Below are 22,577 nucleotides of genomic sequence, written 5' to 3' on the forward strand. Positions count from 1 at the left end.
CTCTCTTTCTATATAATTAGTGAACTAATCCCTTTAAATCATTATTTTGATTTCTCAAGTTATGAATTGAACGGTTCTGTTTCCCACTGCTCGTTTTGCTCAACGTTCTCTTGCCCCATTCATCTCATTATTCTTCATTTAATCGCTCGTGAACTCACTCCCTCCACGTTCTCAGTTTTTGATTCATGATATGATTCCATGCTCCTGCGTTCACTGATTCACAGAGCAGATGGATCATATCTGCGTCCTGTCCTCCTGATTAGTTGACTCTCGTTTGATGATGCAACTTGTTCGTGTGCCTCCGCCAACACGTTGGCTAAATTAATAACCGCTTCCAAATGGGAATAAATCAAAAGAAATAAGAGTTTATCCGAATGTGCCGGTGAATTGCGGCGGAGCTCATCAGTATTCATCCTCATTTCAGCTCATCACAACAGGAGAAATGAAGCGAGGAGCTGAAAAAGATTTAACAGGATGGAAGAAGACCATATAATAATTTACCAACAACCACAGACAGATCTGAATTCTTCTGATATATGACAAAACGAGATGTTTCACTGCTTATGCACTGAAGGAGAATCTCTTAGTTCTTTTCTCATTAAAGTTTCAGCATATTTGTCAATATCTCTAAAATAACCACTATTGGCTGTTCTATAACAAGTGACCTTCACAAAGCTACTCCAGCACCGACGACGGCTGCTTACACTGTAACCAAAAGAGTGTTAAATAGAGTTGGACAATAAATGCAATAAAGCACACGTCAACTTTGGCAGAGATTGTCAGAGATGGAGAGATTATATTAATTCATCTGTCAAATCTGAAACAAGTGCGTCTGTCCGAGCGGATCTGACGAGACGATCTCAGGACAAAGATGTGAAACTGAAAATGTCTGTATTTAAACAAACCTGAAATCTAACTGCACCTTTACGTGGGGCGGGAAAAACAGGAGGAAAAATACTGCTGCATTTTGGGATATCAGACTCAAAGTCCACAGACAACAACCACAGGTTGCTAAAATACATGAAGCGTCTTCAGTGTGTGACACTCACAAAATAAATATTAAATATTAAATTGATTGTAAAGGACAGAATCAAACACCTGTACTGTGTATATATACACACAGGTTAAAAAAAGTGTACAAAATATTTTTACTTATTTATTTACTTTCATGTCATTTTTAGAAAGGTATATTTCATGAGATCAGCTGAGCTGAGGTGTGGCACATTTTGAGATAGCAGGTGTTTCCTCCTCGGCAATGGACAGATGGAGACGGAGGTAGAGGATTAAGAACTTGTGCTCACACTGGTGGAAACCGTCCATCTGCCCATCCTTTGGTTATATTCTAGGCACACACACACACACACAAGTTTTTGTGCAGCTATTCTTCCTAGGACACTGCATCGATTTCCATTCATGTGGACAACATAAACACAGCATCATCCCTTCATTATTATTATTATTATTGTTGTTGTTATTTAACCAGGAATAAAAACTTATTTTGCAAGAGTGTCCTGGCCAAGATGGGCAGCAACTTGTTAATGCCTAACCCTAACCTTAACCTAACTTAACCAGTCTCTAAGAAATGAGGTTCTGCCCCATTAGGACCAGGTTTTAGTATCTTTCAAGGTATCAAAACTCATGGGGCAAATAATTCCCAGTAATCTGTGTGGTTTGTATTTCCACTTCATTCCATGTCATTTACATGTCATTTCACCTGTCTCTTCACCTTTGAGTCCCAGAAAATGATACTACGTTGTTTCATGTCGTCGACTCAAAGTCACACTGAACCTCCTTCTCAGCAAATATGTTTAAAGCCCACATAGACCGGAAGCTCCAATTAACGCTGCGTTTGTGTGTGTATCTGCGTCATTACCTTGTTTATGAAACCCTAAAGTTTCAGAACAAACAGTTCAGCCACTGCTGAGAAAATAGTGTTGTATTGTTTTCCTGGGCTCTGCGAAGCGGATCGGCACTTCCGTAGGTTGATGTCGTCATCAGAAATCCTCACCACTCCTCTCACCACCGTAGCGCCTCCTGGTGCGGGCACTAGTCCGGGCACATCCGGTTGCGTACATTCAACCGCAGGAGAAGAAGAAGAACTACTCTCGTTGTAGCTGCTGAGATGCAGAGCATCCACCGTGCCAGAGGGGGAGCTGTGTATCTGAGAGCTGGCCTATCTATTATGTCACTTCCAGGTACCTGGCCAATCACAGGACAGTGGGAAAGCTCTCGTTGGCTGGCCAATCACAACACAGTCCACATTCTGGGGGTGTGGTTTTGGTATGAAACAGCGCGGCTGACGAGAGCGTCAGTGAGGAGATATTTTGATCGGCTCGTTTGCAGCGATTAGGAGGTTTTTAACCATGAAAACAAGTTAATATATGTGAGTAGACCTCCATAACTAACGTATATGTGTGATACAAGCATTCTATGTCGCCTTTAAAAGAGCCTGGACCTTGTCTTCCATCCAACTTTTCGTACATCCTTTCCTCTGTTTTTTTAGCAGAAATGAATAAATTCTTCTTTCTTTGCCTTCTTTTAAAAGGTCTTGTTAAAAGGTGGTTTGCAGCCACACTGACTGATACATCTGCAAAATGTGTTCCAACAATCTGCCTCTCCAGACTTCTTTTGGTGAAAGTTTGGGGTTGAGGGAAAGTTTTTCCCTAGATTATTTCAGTGGAAATGTGCTGAAAGAGGTTTTTCAAAGTTCCTGTGGTGGAAAAAATGGTCTTTTGTCTCATTCTTGTCATCATGAAACTTGTCTTGTGGGAATCCTTTGACATAAATGCTGACTTGGACTCAAGGATGAATTGATTTGAGTTTGGTGGTCAAAGGTCAAGGTCACTGTGACATAACAATATCTTAACGTCTCAGAAACACGTTTAAGGAATTTCTTCAAATATGTTTCAAAAAGACCTCATGTGTTTAATACTTATGATATTATATGCGTTTGTGTGTGTATCTGCAGCATTAATTGCAAGCTCAAACAAACGTCCATTGTCAAATGAGTTCACACAACATGGATTAAGCCCATCGGCTCCACACGACTCTGTTCTCAGTATAGCAGTGTTTCGCTCTCATGTCGCCCATCAACATTCTCACACTGCACACAGGAAGTGAGTGGTTTTATGTCAAGACAGAAGGAAGCAAGGGCAACATCGAGCCAGTAAAGTGAGACAGTGAAGTCTGGTCAAAAAAGTGCCCATGAAAAGATTCAAAAGTAAATCCTACTGCTAAAATACACCGGTTGTTCAAAAGTCACCAAAAAAGTTGTTATTATAATAATAATAACAATAATAATATATTTTATTTTATACGGCCCTTTGCTTCACAAATGTTACAAAGTGGAAACGTTACTGCAGTTTCTTTAAAATGTGAATTTTTCCAGATTAATTTCTCTTCTATGACAATAAAGTGAATATCTTTGGTTTGTGGACAGAAGAAATGACATTTGAGGACGTCGTCATTTTGAGCTTTAGGAAACATTGATTGACATTTCACCATCTTGTGACATTTTATCATTTTATGAACCAAACAACAAAACAAACAGGAATCAGGAAAATAATCATTAGTCTTGATTAGTTGGCCTTCAAACAAATAGATTATCTGGGTTTTGGTGTCTTTTTTATATTTTCTGTTTCTCTCTCCCTCTCTCTCTCTGTCTCTCTCTCTCTCTCTGTCTCTCTCTCTGTCACTCTCTCTGTCTCTCTGCAGGTGAACTAGTCGCACTCTACCAACGCCTCCCCCTCCCACCTCCCTCTTCCTCAACCTAAACCCATCATCCTCTGCCTCGCTGCTGCTCCTCGTGGGACCCTCACGCCGCCATGTCTTTCTTCACCTCGCCCTTTTCCGTCCTCCTCTTCCTCCTCCTCTTCCTCCAGCAGCTGTCTTTCTGTCAGCCGGTGTCCCTGCATAGTGACCCCAGCAGTGACCCTTACCTGAGAGCGGTGTCGCCCTCCATGTTCCCCTTCTCCCCCTCGTCCTCCACGCCCGCCGAAGGTAACAGCACCACCTCTAACAACAAAAAGTGTGACGATGAGACGGAGTGCAATCCCGGCATCCTTCTGCCCGTCTGGATGCCCAAACGGCCGGGGCTCGGCACCCAGGTGGCCAGAGCTGTGGTCTACTTCGTATCACTCATGTACATGTTCCTGGGAGTGTCCATCATCGCTGACCGCTTCATGGCGTCCATAGAGGTCATCACATCGCAGGTGAGCACAGAGGAATGCAGAATAATGACATTGAAACGTCAAGTGAAACCAAAATAATACAATTCATTTTTTTTGTTTGACTTCCCTCAATTTAAAGCTGTGGAAATAATACGGGCAGTACAGTACAGATGAGATTTTACAGATTTGAACAGTGACAGTTACCCACATTTACTTGATAAACCTGATGGGTTTACATGTCCATGGTTACATGATATATATTTTTTAGGTACGTTAGAATGGACGCAGATTAGCTCTGAAACTGATCTATGAGGCTCATCTTGATTGTTGTTGTCTGAAAATGCTTAAATTAGTCCAATAAAGCAGGTGAACTGACAAGCAGCGCTGCACACCTGGAAACACCTGAGGGACACGTTTGTTTGCAAAACTCATCCCGGGAGTTAATGTTGTTGTTGTTGTACAATGTCCTCATAAGTGCTGATGTGTGTGTGTGTGGGTGTCTCACCAGGAGAAGGAAGTCACCATCACGATGCCTAACGGGGAAACGTCAGTGGCGACCGTAAGAATCTGGAATGAAACTGTATCCAATCTGACACTCATGGCTCTGGGCTCCAGCGCTCCAGAGATACTGCTGTCTGTTATTGAGGTACGCGCACACACACACACACACATAAAAAAAAATCTGTCCTAAATACACTCACACTCGCTGCGGTGCCTCCAGGTGTGTGGTCACCAGTTCAGGGCCGGCGAGCTGGGCCCAGGAACCATCGTCGGCAGTGCCGCCTTCAACATGTTTGTGATCATCGGGATCTGCGTGTGGGTGATCCCCCCCAATGAGACACGCAAGATCAAACATCTCAGGGTGTTCTTCATCACCTCCTTCTGGAGCATCTTTGCCTACATCTGGCTCTACCTCATCCTCTCTGTCATGTCGCCGGGCGTCGTTGACGTGAGACAAAATGATTTACCCCAGATTTAAAGTGCAAGTGATGTTTTTATTGTGATCTGTAGGTGATCATAATAATGTGTGTGTGTGTTTCAGTTGTGGGAGGCTCTGGTGACCCTGCTGTTCTTCCCAGTGTGTGTCATCCTCGCTTGGATTGCTGACCGCCGCCTGCTCTTCTACAAATACATGGGCAAGCGCTACCGCGCCGATAAGCGCCACGGCATTGTCGTGGAGACCGAGGGAGACCTGACACCCAACAAGGGTGACGTGGAGATGATCATTGATGGAAAGTTCCCCCCAAGAGGGGGCGCTGTGGTCCCCGCTGAGAACTGTGGAGGAACTATGGACGGCGCTGCAGCCAATAACGTCGGTGCAGGAGCGGGAGCCACAGCAATGGGAGCTGGGGGCAACCTGCCCAACTCCAATAGCATGACAGTTAACGTAGAGAGCAGCAAGGAGCTGGATGAGAGCCGTAAAGAGGTGAGAGATTCTCTGAGATACAATCTGATAATAAATCTGGCCAGATTGAGCTGGCAGTGTGTGTTGTGGCCACAGTTTTTCTCATCACAAGTGTGTCTTCCTTTCTCTGCTCCTCCAGGTGATTCGAATCCTGAAGGAACTGAAGCAGAAATATCCCGACAAAGAGCTGGACCAGCTGGTGGAGCTGGCCAACTACTACGCTCTTCTGCACCAACAGAAGAGTCGGGCCTTTTACCGCATACAGGTAACACACACACATACACACACACACACATACACACCAAAGGTTTCTCAGTCTGAAAAGTTTAAAAACAAACATAAATAAAGCATTTTTTTCACCTCCTCTCTGTGATCCTGTAGGCAACTCGTATGATGATCGGAGCTGGTAATGTCCTGAAGAAGCATGCGGCCGACCACGCTCGCCGCACAGCTGTACCTGATGAGGAGGCACCAGAGGAGGACGACGACCTGGCCGTGTGCAGCCGCATCTCGTTTGAAAGTGCCCACAGTCAGTGCATGGAGAACTGCGGCGTTCTAACGCTGGCTGTAGTTTGCCAAGGTAGAGACATTAATAAGTCAGAGCGAATATTGAGGTCACATAAATAAATGAGGAGAAAACTAATGAAGTTCATTTCATTCATACACTGATTGAAATGAACTTTAAAGACGAAAAGAAATTGGGCTTGTGGCTGGGAAGTTCAAATCCCAGGACAGGTCAAGGGCTGCCCCTGAGCAAGGTGAGGGAACTTCAGAACGTGCAGCAAATGGTAAAGAGTAGTGATCCATGAGCGATAAATACACACAATAAAAAATGAAACACAATCACTAACTAGTCAAACAAAAGATTTCCTTCCTCAATCTGACGTTTCACTGGGAGTTCGCCTCATAGGTAAAGTGTGTGACGTCATTAAACAGTGACCAAAATTTTCCATTATTGCAGGAAATAGCTCTCAAATAATTTTGCATCACACGTCATCACATTCTTGACAACAGACAATTAAGATAAGAACACTGAAATCCATGAACAAATATAGTAAACCTCGTGCAGCAACCAGTCGTACGAAAGGATTCCAACCAAGGAAACTTTGTCATTATGTTCATGTGATAATTAGAGATGACCAATTTTACATGTCTGACACAGACACCAATACCACGCAAGAGAGGGTACATGTAAAAAAAACTGAAAGAATAAATAATAAAACAAAAGTCATATTTTTTTTTCTTTTTCTTAGAATTCTCACTTTAATCTCAGAATTCTGACTTTATGAATTTGTGCTGTTTTTTTTACTTTCTTTCAGAAAAAAAGTTCCATGTGGTCCTAATACTCTTCCATACAATAAAGATATCCCTCATTCTTTCTCTTATAAAGAATAAATAAACAGCCCACACATGCTGGTCACAGTGCATATGTCTCTGCTTACCGAAGCATTTCTTTAATATCTAAGCATCTAGTATATAGTTTCTTATCTCCAACCAGTGATGTCGAAGTTTTAGAGTATCAGATATGCAAAGATATCCCTAAAGATAATGGCACATCTACAGAATATTAAAGCACTTTCAGGGACACTTACAGGCATTTTAGATTAGAAAAAATACATAGTGGAGATAATGGATGTTTGGAAAAGGATAAAAGGTTTTTCCATTTCCAAAGTTTGAAAGTTTATCAGAATTCAGGGCTAAAATGACCAGTATTTAGTTTTTTGCTAAATCTGAATACAAAGTTTAATCCAATTGGGTTCAATATCCGCTGAGATCTTAATGCACAAGTTCTGTCAATTTTGACTTTACTTGCTTTTTCCCCCTCAAACATCATTTTTGTTTTCTCTCTGGTGTTCAGGGGGTCTGGGAGAGAACACATTCTATGTGGACTACAGGACAGAAGACGGTTCAGCCAATGCTGGATCAGATTATGAGTACAGCGAAGGAACGCTGGTGTTTAAACCAGGAGAGACTCGTAAAGAGATTAAGGTGAGTGAAGAAGGGAGGGAGGGAGGGTGAGGAGGAGGAGAGACACAGACGCAGGTCAGCACCGAGCTCTGCACCACAAACCACCTGAGACCACACCCTGATTTAAGCGAGAATAAAAGTGGAGATAGATTTATCTTAAATCTTCAGGGTCATTTTCACTGTGGAGATCAGAGTTCACATCCTTAGTCCTGAATGTGTTTGTGTGTTTTCAGCAGCAGCATGTACTCAACATGGATTTGCTCTCTAGCTTTCAGTCTTGTGTTGTTTTCTCATTGATTTGTCTCTTCACGTATTCTTCTATAGTCGGGTAGAAGAAAGAGAACAATACATAGAAATACAGTGCGCACTGTCATACACACAGTATCTAAAATGTGTATGAATAAATAACTATAATCTTCAGTACCAATGTCTGGTAATGAACACAAGACTAAAAAGACGGTCCTGTCCAATATCAGCTTCAGTTCAGTTTATTTTAGGACTCAAAACATTTGAAAATATATTTTATTATATATAATATAATAAAATATGATGAATGTTGTCTGTTTTCAGCTCCTCATCCGTGCAGAACTATATAAATGTTGCTCAGACATAAAACAAGATGTTTAAAACCACATTTTAATCAGGCAGTCATATTTACAACACCCCAGTACAACAGCCTTTATAAAACATCCTCATTAATGGAGATTATAATGCTCCGTTTTCATTCTAACGGTGTTGATGCTGTTGAACTGCATTATAGTGCATGGAGAGGTGTTCATATTCATTTGTCTACTGCGTGCAAATCATTGAGGGCAGACTCAAATGACACACCCTCCTTTTGTGCTACACAAACTTAAACGGTTTCACACTGACTGAATATACCTTTATATACTTTTATATATTATAACAAAAAAAACTGTTTTTATTAAAAGCAAACATCTCATCCCTTAAAATGGCAATAATGACTTTAAAAGCTTGTGCTCAGAGTGACTCTCAGTGCCTCAATGTTCTATAAAACATTACAAAAGATGTTGGAATGAACTCTTTTAGCTGTGATCCAGTGCTGTAGATTCAGTTTCTAATGTATTTTATTCATTCATTTATGTATTGGATTATATTGTTGGCATATACGTGTCTCCACATGGGGATTAAGCAGGTTTCTCTAATCTAATCTCGCATTTTAGCACAACGTAAAGAGGCCAGGTAGTCTCTGATGAGAGATTAGAGCGAGTGGGTGAGGGGAGCGTCGTACAAAACCCTGTAGAATGTGGGGAGAGTGGGACAGAATGAAAAAAAAACCCGTTATAAATTGGTCCATCCACCATGAAAGAATAGATGGAGCGACCATGAGAGAGTAAATTACTAAGGTCACTGTTATCCATTTCAACCACATACTGGTGGATTTCATCGATCACTGCCAGAAATGAGCAGCGGGGAAAGCAATTAATCTTGAATGTCTCACTCATCTCCCACTTTCTCCGCTGCATCAGTTCCAGTGTGTGACCATCACCAGCTTTGATGAAGTAGAGGCGGCGCTGACGGCATCGATGAAAACCCTCGCCCTTTGTTGCTGCCGCTCTGATAGAGGGTCTGCACTCGTCGCATCAATATGAGGACAGAGTTGTTTACTCACGTTACAGACCAAATCTAATTTCAAACACGATGATGATGTGAAATCTCATCACAGGGTTAATAACATAATCCTCATGTCGATCATTGAAGACTGTGGGTGTCTGTATTGATAAAATATGTCCTATTTCATTGATGGTTAAACTCTTAAGATAAGATAAGATAACAGAAGTTGTGACAGTGTCGTGATAATGGGCAGCTATGATCTCACAGCTGCCAGCGGGGACACCAGAAAAGGCAGGTTTTAATTGCCCAAAAGTCCCCAGAGACAATCAGCGATTGCAACTCAGAGTGACACAAGAGCTGCATCGTTAATCCAAGCAAATGATTTCAAGCACAGAAGGCGTCTTGTGTGCCATGATGTAAAGTCACAGATTTTTCCTATGGAGTTAGAAAATACTAAAGGAAAAGATAAAATCATTCAGTCTCGAGACAAAGAGTTTTTCTCAGATGAGCCTTTCGTAAGAATGCTTCCCTGATGGTCCAGCTGGCGGCCATGTTTTCAGTCAGCACGCGTCTCCTGCTGCTTCTTGGCACACGAGATTATCCCTTTACTTATACGGATTAAAACAGTTTAGTTTCTCAGTGTGTGAAACCTAATCGATCTCTCTTTTTAATTAGAGTTTTTCTTAATCTGCAACAGTTCAACCAATTAATTACTGACTGCATGTGTAATAAATCAGAGTGAACAACACAGTTATTTCTCCTCTGCAGTCATGGTTGAAGTGAAATCATTTGCTGATTGGGTGAAAGTCTGAGCTGCATCTTACCTCATCAGTAAAAGATGACACAGTTAATTATTAAATCCTGCTGCAGAATAACACAGGAGAGTCACTCCTGTGTTATTTCACTGGTTCAAACTAAGCCTTTTTCACGACACAGTTCCAGCACAACTCGGTTTGGTATCATTTTCCATTACCATAGTACCTCCTCAACATGGGCGGAGTCATCACAGTTGATGAAACTACCGTGGCATAGTTTTAAACGGGACACACACAAACTAGTAAAACAGTTGTTTTCGATGTACTGAATCATTAGAATCAGTTAATTAAAACGATGAGTTCAGTTCTTCCTGCAGGACCAGAGTATCTGACACAGTCACAGAACTGAAATATGGTGGAACGGGTTGTGATGCGGCTCACGATCGCCGTTCATCTGCAATGCTGTCGCTACATACACCAGACTCTGTTAAATATGGAGGTTTCCTTGTTATACTGTATGTTGGAAATGAATGCATGTTTTCCAGATTTTTAACTCTTTTTAACTGATCTACACTTCGAAGTATCAGGTACCAGGTACTATCAAAAAAATACTCCATAAGTCAGGAGTGGTTTCTCTTAATCAGTTCAGGGGTAGGAATTGCAGGGGAACTCACTGATCAATAAACAGAGATATTGTGATATATAACTGATATATTACAGGACAATCACGTTAACGATACATCCTGATATCTGGCTGTAGATGAGGTTAAGAATACACAATGCCTTTTAAAAAGTTAGAATATAGGAGACACAGTCTTTTCACCACTGTCATGTGCTCACGTTGCCCTCTTCATTCCTGTGATAATTACCACTGCTGAGGGTTCAGAGTGTGTCACTGCAGCGGAGAAACAGTCTGCAGTCTCAAACCTTAAGCTGAGGTTGAAATGTAGAGCTCAGACATGGGTGTGGTTGGCTGTGTTGGGTGTTTGGAAGGAACCATCTTTGCTGGACTCCCTCTAAAACACCATGACGTCAAATGGTCCAGCTCATTCGATTACAGTCGCAACTGAATCTGATTTGGGCGCAGCCATCTGTCCATTAATGCACTATGGATGACAATGATCCCAGAGATGTTTTTGTGACTGGAGGCGCTGTTTGTGTGTCTGCCAAGGGGAGCTGAGACACAAATACAGCACAAAAAACTAGACTTTGACAAATCAGAATATTTGTTACTGAGGGACAAGCAGTAAAAAAGTAAGAAAAGCACTAAGAAAGCTCATGCACAGGCTAATATCTCAGGAATATCGTTTTTTATTTATTATTAAAAATGTGATGAACTTCAAGGTTGTGCAGCAACATTCACACAAAGAGAGGGAGCGTGCTTCTTCTCCTGGTGCTGCACTCCATCCGATGTTTAATGATCTTTCTTTGGAGACAGAACTAACTAACAAATCAATACCTTTGCCCATCTACCTTGAAGAGACGCATTAAACACGGAGTCGTGGGGACGCGTGTGCAGTAGATAATAGCTTTGGAAAACTTAAAGACACTTCTTTGTTCACAAGCCACGGGGAAATGTGTCAGATGCCGAGGTCAGAAAGGTGAAAACTTAGCCACTAAACAAAATCTACATTGTAAGTTTAAGATGTAGAATTTAGTCGGAGAGCCTTTTGTTATGGCTTTAATCTGTTTTTCCATATTGTCACTGAGAGCAGGCACATCTGTTTTATACTGTTTCTCAGCCCAGTGAGCCAACTGTGGGTGCACACTTCATAGACTGCCTGTCACTTTACAAAATGTTATTGCTGGTTCCTCACTGTTACTGATTTAATGACAGATTCACGGTGGACAATGATGACCCTCTGTCTTTCTGTGCAACTCCAGGTGGGAATAATCGACGATGACATCTTTGAAGAGGACGAGCACTTCTTTGTGCGTCTGCTGAATCTGCGCGTTGGTGATGCTGAAGGGATGTTTGAGAGCGACGAAGCGGGCGCCACCCCTAAAGCTCGCCTGCTCGAGCCCCTGGTCGCCACGGTGACCATCCTGGATGACGACCACGCCGGCATCTTCACGTTCAGTGAGCGCATGATGCGGGTGAGTGAGAGCGTGGGCACCATGGAGGTGACGGTGGCTCGCAACTCTGGCGCCCGTGGCACTGTCATTCTGCCGTACCACACAGAGCCGGGCACTGCCAAGGCAGGCGAGGACTACGAGGAGGCTCATGGAGAGCTGGAGTTCACCAACGACCAGACCACGTGAGTCACGCTGAATTAACAGAAAAAAATAAATGCCACATTTCAATCATTTGTATCACAGAGAGACTCAGCTTTTCTGCTGCTGGTCACAGAGCAGCCTTAATGTCAACATAAAGGTACGGTTTTTGCTTTTTATGAACTATGCAGCAGGACAGACTGGCAGAACAACGCAAATGAAAGAATACAATCACACAAAAGACTGAACTTTCATCATGTTTTATGAAATAAAAGACAGTCTTTAAAGCCTTTAGACTTTGTAATGTTGCTCCAGGGACCAAGGAATTGGTGGCATTTTATGTAGCCATTAACAAATTCTGTGCACCATCAAGTCCAAAACACCCGGTTGCTCTCAGATTAGAATATTTGTGCTTCACAGACACACTGAGAATTAACTTCAGCATTCAATATACGACTCCGTAGCGCAATCGACAGCACGCTGGACTTCTAGCTTCACCACATAGGATGGGATTTGAGATGTGAGTCCTACCAGAGTTGTGATTTATAAATATCTGCAAAGTCTCAGCGACTTTGATCTTTAGTCACCACAACTGAATCAGCTTATCCTTGGGGCCAACTTGAGATGAGGAGGATAACAGTATGGAGAAGAAGTAATGGATGATTAAAGCCAGAAAAAAAGCAGGAATGTAATGAAACACATCCCAACATTGATCAAACACTACCATCAACTAACTTACTAAGTTGAGTTCAAGTGAAAGTTTTAATACATTTAAATAAACATCGTGGTAGTCTTGTCTGGGACAGATTAATGGGTGGGATTATATTGTGTCATTGGTGCTGAGGTGCAGAAATATTCCAGAAGATTCTGAACGATACTTGGTGATTGGTTGTCAAATAAATGTGTGTTGGCATGTGCCTGTTTCTGAGGTTTTTGTACAGCACCTGAAATAACTTGGAGCAGAGATATTGTGTGATATTGATGTGCCAGCTGTTTTGAGCTGATGTGAACTGACAGATCCACTGACTGAAGCATGTCAGGATCAGGTGAGACAGGGCGGGTTGCTGGATGTCAGCAGGTCTCTGTGAGAGGTTGTGTTCTATTTTTATTTCCACCTTAAAAATAATTTATTCCAAGTTATTCTCCCACTGGTAAATGATGGCCCATCAGCACATCTGTCAAACTGAGCCATTAAATTTGCAATTTTATCCAATTTTTAAAAACTCATCTGCTGCCACAAGCTTCCACTCCCTATCCTCTATGCTCCTCGTGGCTTCTTCAACTTCAGTATCGACTTCTACGATTACTGTTGATGATCTGACAAGCTTCCAGAGCTGAATTAAAATATGGAAACCTCTGTGACAGCAGTGACAGTGCAGAGTCCAATCAGGAGAGACTCGTAATGGAGAATTAATTTATGGCAGACTGAACAGAATAATGTGCCCATAGTCTTAATGAAGAGTCTTTTGAGCTTGGACACGATGGGGGGGTGATTTCACGGCAGAGGACGTCTGCTTCTGAGCTGTTGGACGACAGGTAGTGGTGGTCGATGAATGAAGAATGATGAGATGAAGCAGTGAAAACAGAAATACTGATTGCAGCATTTACACACCCGAAAAATGACAAAGAGAATCATATGAAGTCCTCTGCAGTGCTGAGAAGAGCTGGACCTGTTGGTCCACATCCGTCTCCATCCTGTTGTCCATTACCAGAAACCAGAGGCATTGTTTGTGGTCTCACTCTGCTCCACACTTCCATCTCTCCCTCTCTGCTCACAAACTGGATCCATCAGGAGCAGGATGTCAGCCTTTACCATTTTACCATTGATCTTTTGTCCACTGTAGGCGAGCTTTGAAACCAACACAGGATGATTGAGTAAACTGTATCATGTCCACTATATAAATGATTTGAGCCAGTTGATACCGGCAGCATTAACGTGGGAAACATGATATCGTTGTGTGACTGTAATGATTTTTATTTCTGGAGCACAACATAAAAGAACATTTGACATTTTCATGAAAATTCACCAGTGTGTTAATGGTTAATAAAGTTTTCTTTTCCTCTTCATAATTAGGTTGCTTTTTTTTTATCTTCTGTAGTTTCAAGTGTTTTCAGTGGGAAGGAGCAGTGGTAAAAGAGAGTCTGTCATGTATGGAGCTGTGTGATAAATACAAAAATCCTGCCTACCCCAGCTTTAACTTGACCTCCTTCACTCATTCATCATTCCTGTCGTACCCTTTTTCTTCGATTTCCCTCCCTGTTCACTAACCACCTTTTATCCATCCTTCACTTCCTCCTCTGTTTGAGCTTTTCCTGTTCTCCACACTGTTCCCTCCATCCTTCATCTCCTCTCCTCCCCTCTCTCGCTCTCTGTCTGCTGTCAGTGTAGATTTTCCTCCGCTGCTGTCAGTACTGACATTTCACTGCAGCGATCCTCTGAGACACTAACAGGTCTTGTCATCACCACTTCACTTCCTCTCCCCTAAAAACCATCTTTCCTCGTTACTTTCCACCATGGTGGTGTAAAAGCCCGTCTGTTGTTGTTGTTGTTGTTGTCGCTGTTGTCGTTGTTGTTTTTCTGAAAATCCTTTGGTCTCTCTCTTTGTGTGTGTGCGTGTTTACAGTCAGACTCTTCAGGTGAGGATAATCGATGATGAAGAATATGAGAAACATGAAAACTTCTTCATTGTGTTAGAGGAGCCGCGCTGGCTGAAGAGAGGAATTTCAGGTATGTGTGTATGTGCAAGTGTTTATGCAACTAACTGTGTGTTTTTGAGAGCTGCAACTAACGATTATTTTCATAGTTGATTAATCTGTTGATTATTTACTCGATTAATCGTTTGGTCCATAAAATATCAGAAAACCTTAAAAAATGTTGATCGGTGTTTGTCAAACCTGGAAATGATGAGGTTCTCAAATGTCTCGTTTTGTCCACAAACCAAAATTATTGGCTTTTAATGACTTCTTTGTTATCCAGAGCAAAGAAATGAAGAAAATTTTCACATTTAAGAAGCTTAAACAATCGGAAATCCTGTTTTAATCATGGAAAAAGCTTCAATCCGATTAATCGATTATCAAAATAGTTGTCGATTCATTTAGTAATGGATTAATAATCGATTCATCGTTTCAGCTCTAGTGTTTTTTTGTCATCTATCTCATTTATATAAAAGCAGTTTGGTTTCATTTTCCACTTCGGACGATACAAACAGGAAAAAAAACCAGCAGGTGTAAACACACACCCAGTGCACCTCACCTGCATGGCCCATCATGGCTGCTGATCCAGTGTTATATTAGCTGACGTGTTAGTCACCAGAGTCCACAGTGTCTCACCATCTGTTTCAGTCTGAGCCCCTCATGTCTCTGACGTGTGAAGTTCCCTCGTGATTTTTTGGCAGTTGAATCGAGGTGTGCGTTCTGAAAGTGTGTGTGTAAAGCGATTAAAAAAAATATATATATATATCTTCTGAACTTGTCACCCCACAGGAAAAGTTGTTCGTGACTACGACTAAAAATAAACTTAAATTCAGCAACATTCTGTTCTCTACACCCTCACACACACACACACACACACACACACACACACTGGTTTCCATGAGGACATTGCATTGACTTGCATTAATTTCATGGAGACTTACTCTAACATTAACCATAATTACTACTGGCCTAATCCTGATACTAACCTTAACCTCACCCTGACCTCGGCCTAACTTTAAAACACCTTAAAATGTAGTCATTTACGTTATTATGATTTTCTTGATCACCTTGTGTGGTGTCCAACAACTATTACAGAGTGGGCGTAGTTAATGTGAGGACATCCCACGAGTTCTGCACTTCTCAGCTTCTCGTGAAGTATGAAAAGTCCTAGCACAGTACTAACTTTGTTCTTGTTCTTGCCACCTTGAGAAAAAGAAGTATGTACAGACCCTTAGAGCAGCAGGTCACCACTGCGATGCCAAGTGTTGTTTCCCCATGTTGAATCTCTCTCTCATTTCCTGTCTGTGCTTCACTGCAGCTCAAATAAATACAGAAATGTGTGCTCCTGTTCCCTCTTTAGGACCTTTTCTGACATAAACACTGACCTTGTCAGTTTAATCTGATCTCACAGAGCAGTGAGCAGAGTTTATGTGCAGTTTTGACGTTTGTTGGTTGTGTTGAAAGCTGAAAATGTCATTACTCACTTCTCTTTCTGGTTTCATCCACAGCTCTACTGCTCAACCAAGGTAAGACCATCTGACTTTTTCCCATCTCATCCAAGGTCAGGATCAGTGAATCTGCAGATTATGTCCCTGATCATTCAATGAAACTCAAGTTTAATATGAAACTAAAGCAGCAGAAAAAAATGTAATTCCAGCTGAATGAAAAAGCAGTGAAGAGTGTCACTTATGTCTGAATCACAGTGAATCTGAACAGATGCTCTGCTGCAGTGTTTTGTCCACACAGCCTCTCGCGTCTTCCACTCAGACAGGACATTATTTACTCCGTCCTGCACTGTAATAGCCTGGCTCACATTTCTGGCATCTCATTTAGCCCGGCACGCTGGAAACACGGTTCTTTTGTCTGTTTGAAGCCGCAGCCTCTGTGGACTTCACAGCACAGAACAATGGCATAGTCCGACAGTAAATGTTTACATGCCAGGTTTGTTGAGTGCTGTTGTAGATAATTTGTGTTTGTGATCTTTGTTCAGGCATACAAGGCTGCCATTCTTGTGCTTCTTTATCATATAACAGTTTTATAATTATATCCTGTGCCTGTGTGGGAGGCAAAAGAGCGAGACCAGCTTACAGGAAACTTGATCTCAGATTTGATAAGATATATATATATCATGACATAACCAGCAATAAAGGGATATTTTGGGGGGTTTTTGGAGGTGGTTCTCCTGGTAATCTAAAAGCAGATTTATTTATATTGTCTGTGAATTTTGGGTCACAGATCTCACTTTCTGCCACTGGAGTGCAAACTGCTCAGCTTCCATCAGAACTGACTGACGATCAGAGGCAGAGAGAGTAGAGTGAGGACTCCTGGTGATGATCATGACTCATAATGACACTCACCATCCTGGAGACATTTACTTGTTCTCATTCAGAATGGAACCCCCCCCTGTCTAATTATGAAAAGACAGAGTAATGCAGCATAATAACACACCATCCCTGCAGCCACACACACACACACAAACACACACTATGCTTCTATTAGAAGCCTCAAACTATGTTTAAATCCCATTATGTAGGACCATCTCTTTGTTAACAGTTTTACAGCTGTGACACAATATCTGATTGGCTCATTTTCTCCTTTAAGTCTGTAACATGAGCTCTGGTTGGTGCGGTTGCTGTTGCTCCCCTGTCAGCAGCAGATCAATAAACACAAACTGGGCCACATGTCAGTATTAATTCCTTCTTCCTGCAAGTTGCTACGCTCTCTCACTCTCTCACTCTCTCAAACACTCTCTCTCTCTTGCTCTTGCGCTCTCACTCTCACTCTCACTCTCTCTCACTGTCTGGGTGTTAAAGTGGATCAGTGTTATCTTAAGGCTCCAGGTTAAGTTTTGTGAAGAATCGTCAGCACATTTGTCTTCATATCATCCACAGTGGCTCAGAAGACTTTGTTTCATACCTTTTTCCATATACTAGAAGAAGAATCCTGGAGTAATGTGAGCAATAGTCACTTTGTTGGGACTTTATCCTCCACGTGAGGGTCGCAGGGGGCGCTGTGCCAATCTCAGCTGACATAGGGCGATAGGCGTTTACTCACACACCTATGGTCAATTTAGAGTGTCCAATTTGCCTAATCCCTCAATCTGCATGTTTTTGGATTGTGGGAAGAAACAGGAGAACCCAGAGAAAACCCAGGCACACATGGGGAGAACATGCAAAGCATATTCCTAAAATATCATGGATTTAGGCTCTCATTTCTCCCCTTGCCCATGCACACTCAGCCCTTTGCCCCTCTGTTTTACGTTTTCACGTTTCCCAATGGGTGCAGGTGAAGAGTACAAGCTAACTGGTGCTCCAAACTGAAATCTTTCATGGGCGCACTTGATTTTTCCTCCTGCTGAGGGTGCACGCACAGTCAGCTGTATGCAACTCTCACTACAACCACACTTTTGAAAGAACTATTCGATCCCTAATTACAGTGAATTAAATTCTATCATCAGCTTTTTGGAGGAGACTGCAAAAAACAGTTCATGACTCTAATAATTGGTTGGTTTAAAGTAGGGACCTAAATGCCCTTGAAGCACCCCTGGTCACTTTATGTATGACACTTGTGGATTGGGCAAAGACTAGACCCAACAAAAATCAGCAGATCACAGTAACACAATGTTCCTGTCTGTTTCTCTCTGTCTCTCTCTCGCGCACGCACAGATGAAGTGTTGCTGTGCAGCTCTAAATAAAATGGTGAAACAACACAATCTATTATTTATTGAGATAGATCTTGGAAATAGCTGATATTTTTGTTTCCTTCACATCCCCAACCTCTCTCTCTCTCTTTCTCTATCTCTCTCCCTCACCCACAGAGGGAGTGGAGGGGCAGATGAGTGCTGAGGAGGAGGAGGCCCGCAGGATCGCTGAGATGGGGAAGCCCATCCTGGGGGAGCACAGTCGCCTGGAGGTGGTCATTGAAGAGTCATATGAATTCAAGGTGCGTCATTCATTTTTAAATTCATTTGAATCTATTCTCCTGTGGCGGAACAGCGCCCCCATCTGTTCAGGTTCACCAACATTGCCAATCTTTCACGTCCTCCAAAGAACAGTGCCCGAACAAAAAGGTCACGCACTCTAATCCATATAATGCCCATAATGTTCTACTTCCCTGGCAGCATTACATAATTCACGTCTCTACTCTGTCTCAAACTCATGAACCCTCTCAACAAGCAAACCTAATATGGCTTTGAATTATTGAGAATGTACAAGTTGCCTTTGATGCTTGCCTGAGGCATTCAGGATTCGTTCTCTCAGGTCGTGCACAGAACACTGCTGTGTTCCACAGAGCAAAAGCTTCCACTGCACTCCAGTGTGCACCAGAGCAACGTCAGAGGAAGTGGTCTGCAATTAATCCATATATTTCAAATGTGTGGACTCAGGTGTATTTTTTTTAATAAGATCGCCAGTCACCATCACGCAGGCCAGCAGAGAGTGCACACCACTCAAAACCATAAAATAACTTTACCGGAATAACAATTAATCTGAAGGGATGTCTAATCCATTTTCTCCAAACCTCATAATCAAAATACTGATTATTATTTAGATAAACATCTGAGTGCTTCAGCTTAAATTTAAATATTGGCTCAGGTTTATATGCCGTAGGTTGCTAATCAAAATCCCAGTGAATCCCAGTATCAATGGGAACTGGGTTGGGGGATATATTCACAACAATATATCCATTATTTTATTATTTTATTTATTCACTCACCCTCCAGACTCAGAGACATTAATCTTTAAGTTCCTCTGTCTGCTGAGATGCTGTGGCTGTGGTCAAGTAGGCACCAGAGTTCATACAGCACTACCTTTGTGATCAAATGTTATGTTAATAACAACACATTTGTGCTGAGTCATAATTCTCCAACTGTGTAAATGTAAAAATAATTGTTCTCCCCAAGAGAAGAAATAAACATGGTTCAGCTTTACATATTTACAGTCATGTGCATAGTGAAGCATGCCATATATATCAGATTTTGCATTTTTTAATGTCCATTATTCGATCCAGTGATTTTGATTTTCCAGCGATACCGATTTTCATCTCTAGTTTTTGGATGGTTCAATTATAGTGCTGCAAATGTTTAGCTGCAAAAGGAATTATTTTATTTTTGTAGTTCTGTTAAGTGTGTTTCTATTAAGAAACATGGGATTTTTTTTACATATATATACATATATGTATGTAATTTATACCTATGTTATATAATGTTCCAGCTTCATCAGGTTTGGTGGACTTTGTGTGAGCTGTAGGGTTTTACAACACTTAGTCTATGTGTTGCCCACGAAACAATTGTTTTCCGTACAATAACAAATAAATCATTTTGTCACTGTCTCTCATGTTAGAGAAGTAAGTGTGTGTGTGTGTGTGTGTGTGTGTCTGTCTGTGTGTGTTTCATCTTAGTCTCAAATGTATTCAGACAATAACAACGCCGTAGGTTTATCAGCCTCTGACTTTGAGCCCCTCTGACACAAAAAATGAGTAAACATAAACGCTCATCGGGACAGAGGAGGCAAACAAATAAAACATCTGTTTTAATTTCAGACTGTAAAAAAACAAGTGGGAGCATGGACTGTTGGAGAATTAACAGCAGTCGGTCAGAGCTCACAAAGAGAGCAAGCGCTAAACAAACCTGTCGTCGTTTTTATGACACTATCGTAATTCAATGTTCTCCTGCTCTGTGTGATTACTGCGTCAAACTGGTCCTGTGTGGAAATATAATCCACGCTGTCCCTTATGATTTGTGCCCAGTGAGAATACATTTCAGGAATTGTGCAATTCAGGTTGATTGTTTTTAGATCAATGTGAAGAGCCTCATTTATTCCAGTGTGTGAATTAGACAGCAGTGAGTGTGTGTACTTCTTTATTTTCATTTCCTACTTGAAATTGTCAACAAACACACAGCTCCAACACAACTCCATGATGTGTGTTTTACTTTTGATTGACAGAGCACTGTTGACAAGCTCATCAAGAAGACCAACTTGGCGCTGGTGATCGGCACACACTCGTGGAGGGAGCAGTTTGTGGAGGCGGTCACTGTCAGTGCAGGTGAGCTCAGTGAGTGAGTGAGTGAGTGAGTGAGTGAGGACACACTTGCAGATGCTTTATTCTTAACTGTTGAGTTTCACTGTTCACAGATTAGTGGGTGTTTATAACCCATTATGTTGAATTGTACATCAGGACAGAGTCTTTCTAAGAAAGTCTTGCTCCTCAGCAGCCATGTTGGTCATATCTACAGGCAGCGATTTCCACTAAAAAGACCATGCTCCTATCTGAATGAATGGGGAGAGAGCCATAACTTTTACCTAAAACAACTCTGTGATGTCATTATTTCAGAGAATTAAGGAAATCATTTGGACAATAATAACAAACACATCTCGCTGATTCTCAAGCATGAGATATTTGAGGGAGAGGCATTTAATTAATCAACACCACCATCTACTGGAAGTAAAGGTTCACTACAGCGGAGTTTTTATGTAATTTGATTATACTGTAACCTCACAGTAGTTACAGTTGTTTAAGTTGTTAGCATTCCCCTTCCTACGTCACCCCAAGAACACATTTTGAGAGAAATCTTTAGTTTTCTGTCTCTAGTTTGACCACATTTGAGCAGTTCTCCACAAATAATGGGTTTGACAACACCTTGACCTAAATGCATTGGCTATCATTTACACACAACAGACAGCTGTTAATTTTGATGACATTTTAAACATTGATTCATGTTTGTCTCCCCTCAGGTGATGGTGATGATGATGACGAGGAAGGTCGTGAGGAACGCCTTCCCTCCTGTTACGACTATGTCATGCATTTCCTCACTGTCTTCTGGAAGGTTCTGTTTGCCTGCGTCCCGCCCACAGAGTACTGGAATGGCTGGGCCTGTTTCATAGTCTCCATCAGTTCCATCGGTTTCCTCACTGCCATCATTGGAGATCTTGCGTCGCACTTTGGCTGCACCGTGGGGCTCCGGGACACTGTGACCGCTGTGGTGTTTGTGGCACTGGGAACATCCATTCCAGGTGAGTAAACATCATATGAGATATTTAGAATTAGTTAACACACATCAATTAGTACCTCTGCATCTTTATTACACACCAGTGGTGAACGCACACAAGCAGCGGGCAGCTCTTATCTGCACCCGGGGAGCAAAGGAGGATTTCTCCTCTTGATTTCCTGATTTGCCGTGTAATATCTGTAAAGAACTGGAATTCTGCTGATGTAAATGAATCACTGGTCCATCATTCTGTGTGATTTGACCAGTTTCTCAAAGCTTTTCATCAACAAAAACACAAAAAGTATCTATCAAATCAAGTCCATGTTTTAGAAAATACTAATTTATTCTGTATTTGGCCTGAAAGATATTTTAAAGCAGCGATTCAATTATTAAATAAAATCCAAACATCTATTAAAGTATTTATGTTTAAAGCTTAAAGCTGTAGTATGCAACTTTTAAATTCAGAAACATTCAAATCATTTTCCACAAGAATCTCTCTGTGTTCCTATGGCAGTGTTTTGTTTTTGTATCTGTGGTGACACAGACTGATGCGTTTTACATCACGATTGTCGGAGGGAAGGCAGAAGCACAACAGCTACGCTATTAAAGCAATATGGCAGTGCACTTAAGTAATTAACCCCAGTTCTATCGAACATGAGTGAGGTAGTGAGAATCTGAAAGAGAACAATTAGAATCTGGACGTGACTCAGTTGAGGTAAGTCTGGGGTTGTAGAGACACTGTCAGTGTTTTGGTAACAGACATTACACACTGGAACTATAAGTTTGTAATTTTCCCTTGAAACCTGTTGAAC

General features: G+C 41.7%; 1 protein-coding gene across 3 annotated transcripts in view; it reads left to right on the top strand.

Moving 5' to 3' along the window:
- slc8a2b (solute carrier family 8 member 2b) overlaps positions 1 to 22,577 on the top strand; it is a 108,012-nt gene that overhangs the window by 80,089 nt on the left and 5,346 nt on the right. For 2 of the 3 annotated variants that reach the window (XM_044031624.1, XM_044031625.1), the window contains 13 exons: positions 3,715 to 4,211; positions 4,678 to 4,815; positions 4,891 to 5,118; positions 5,212 to 5,595; positions 5,714 to 5,839; positions 5,956 to 6,154; positions 7,433 to 7,563; positions 11,757 to 12,130; positions 14,711 to 14,814; positions 16,289 to 16,306; positions 18,598 to 18,722; positions 20,723 to 20,822; positions 21,512 to 21,790. In XM_044031624.1, coding sequence (XP_043887559.1) covers positions 3,825 to 4,211; positions 4,678 to 4,815; positions 4,891 to 5,118; positions 5,212 to 5,595; positions 5,714 to 5,839; positions 5,956 to 6,154; positions 7,433 to 7,563; positions 11,757 to 12,130; positions 14,711 to 14,814; positions 16,289 to 16,306; positions 18,598 to 18,722; positions 20,723 to 20,822; positions 21,512 to 21,790 — 2,593 coding nt within the window. In that variant the 5' untranslated portion in view covers positions 3,715 to 3,824. Of the gene's footprint in view, positions 1 to 3,664; positions 4,212 to 4,677; positions 4,816 to 4,890; positions 5,119 to 5,211; positions 5,596 to 5,713; positions 5,840 to 5,955; positions 6,155 to 7,432; positions 7,564 to 11,756; positions 12,131 to 14,710; positions 14,815 to 16,288; positions 16,307 to 18,597; positions 18,723 to 20,722; positions 20,823 to 21,511; positions 21,791 to 22,577 lie in introns of those variants that run through there. The other variant, XM_044031627.1, reaches the window with a different exon arrangement.

This window comes from Solea senegalensis, linkage group LG8 (assembly GCF_019176455.1).
Source record: "Solea senegalensis isolate Sse05_10M linkage group LG8, IFAPA_SoseM_1, whole genome shotgun sequence".
NCBI lineage: Eukaryota > Metazoa > Chordata > Actinopteri > Pleuronectiformes > Soleidae > Solea > Solea senegalensis.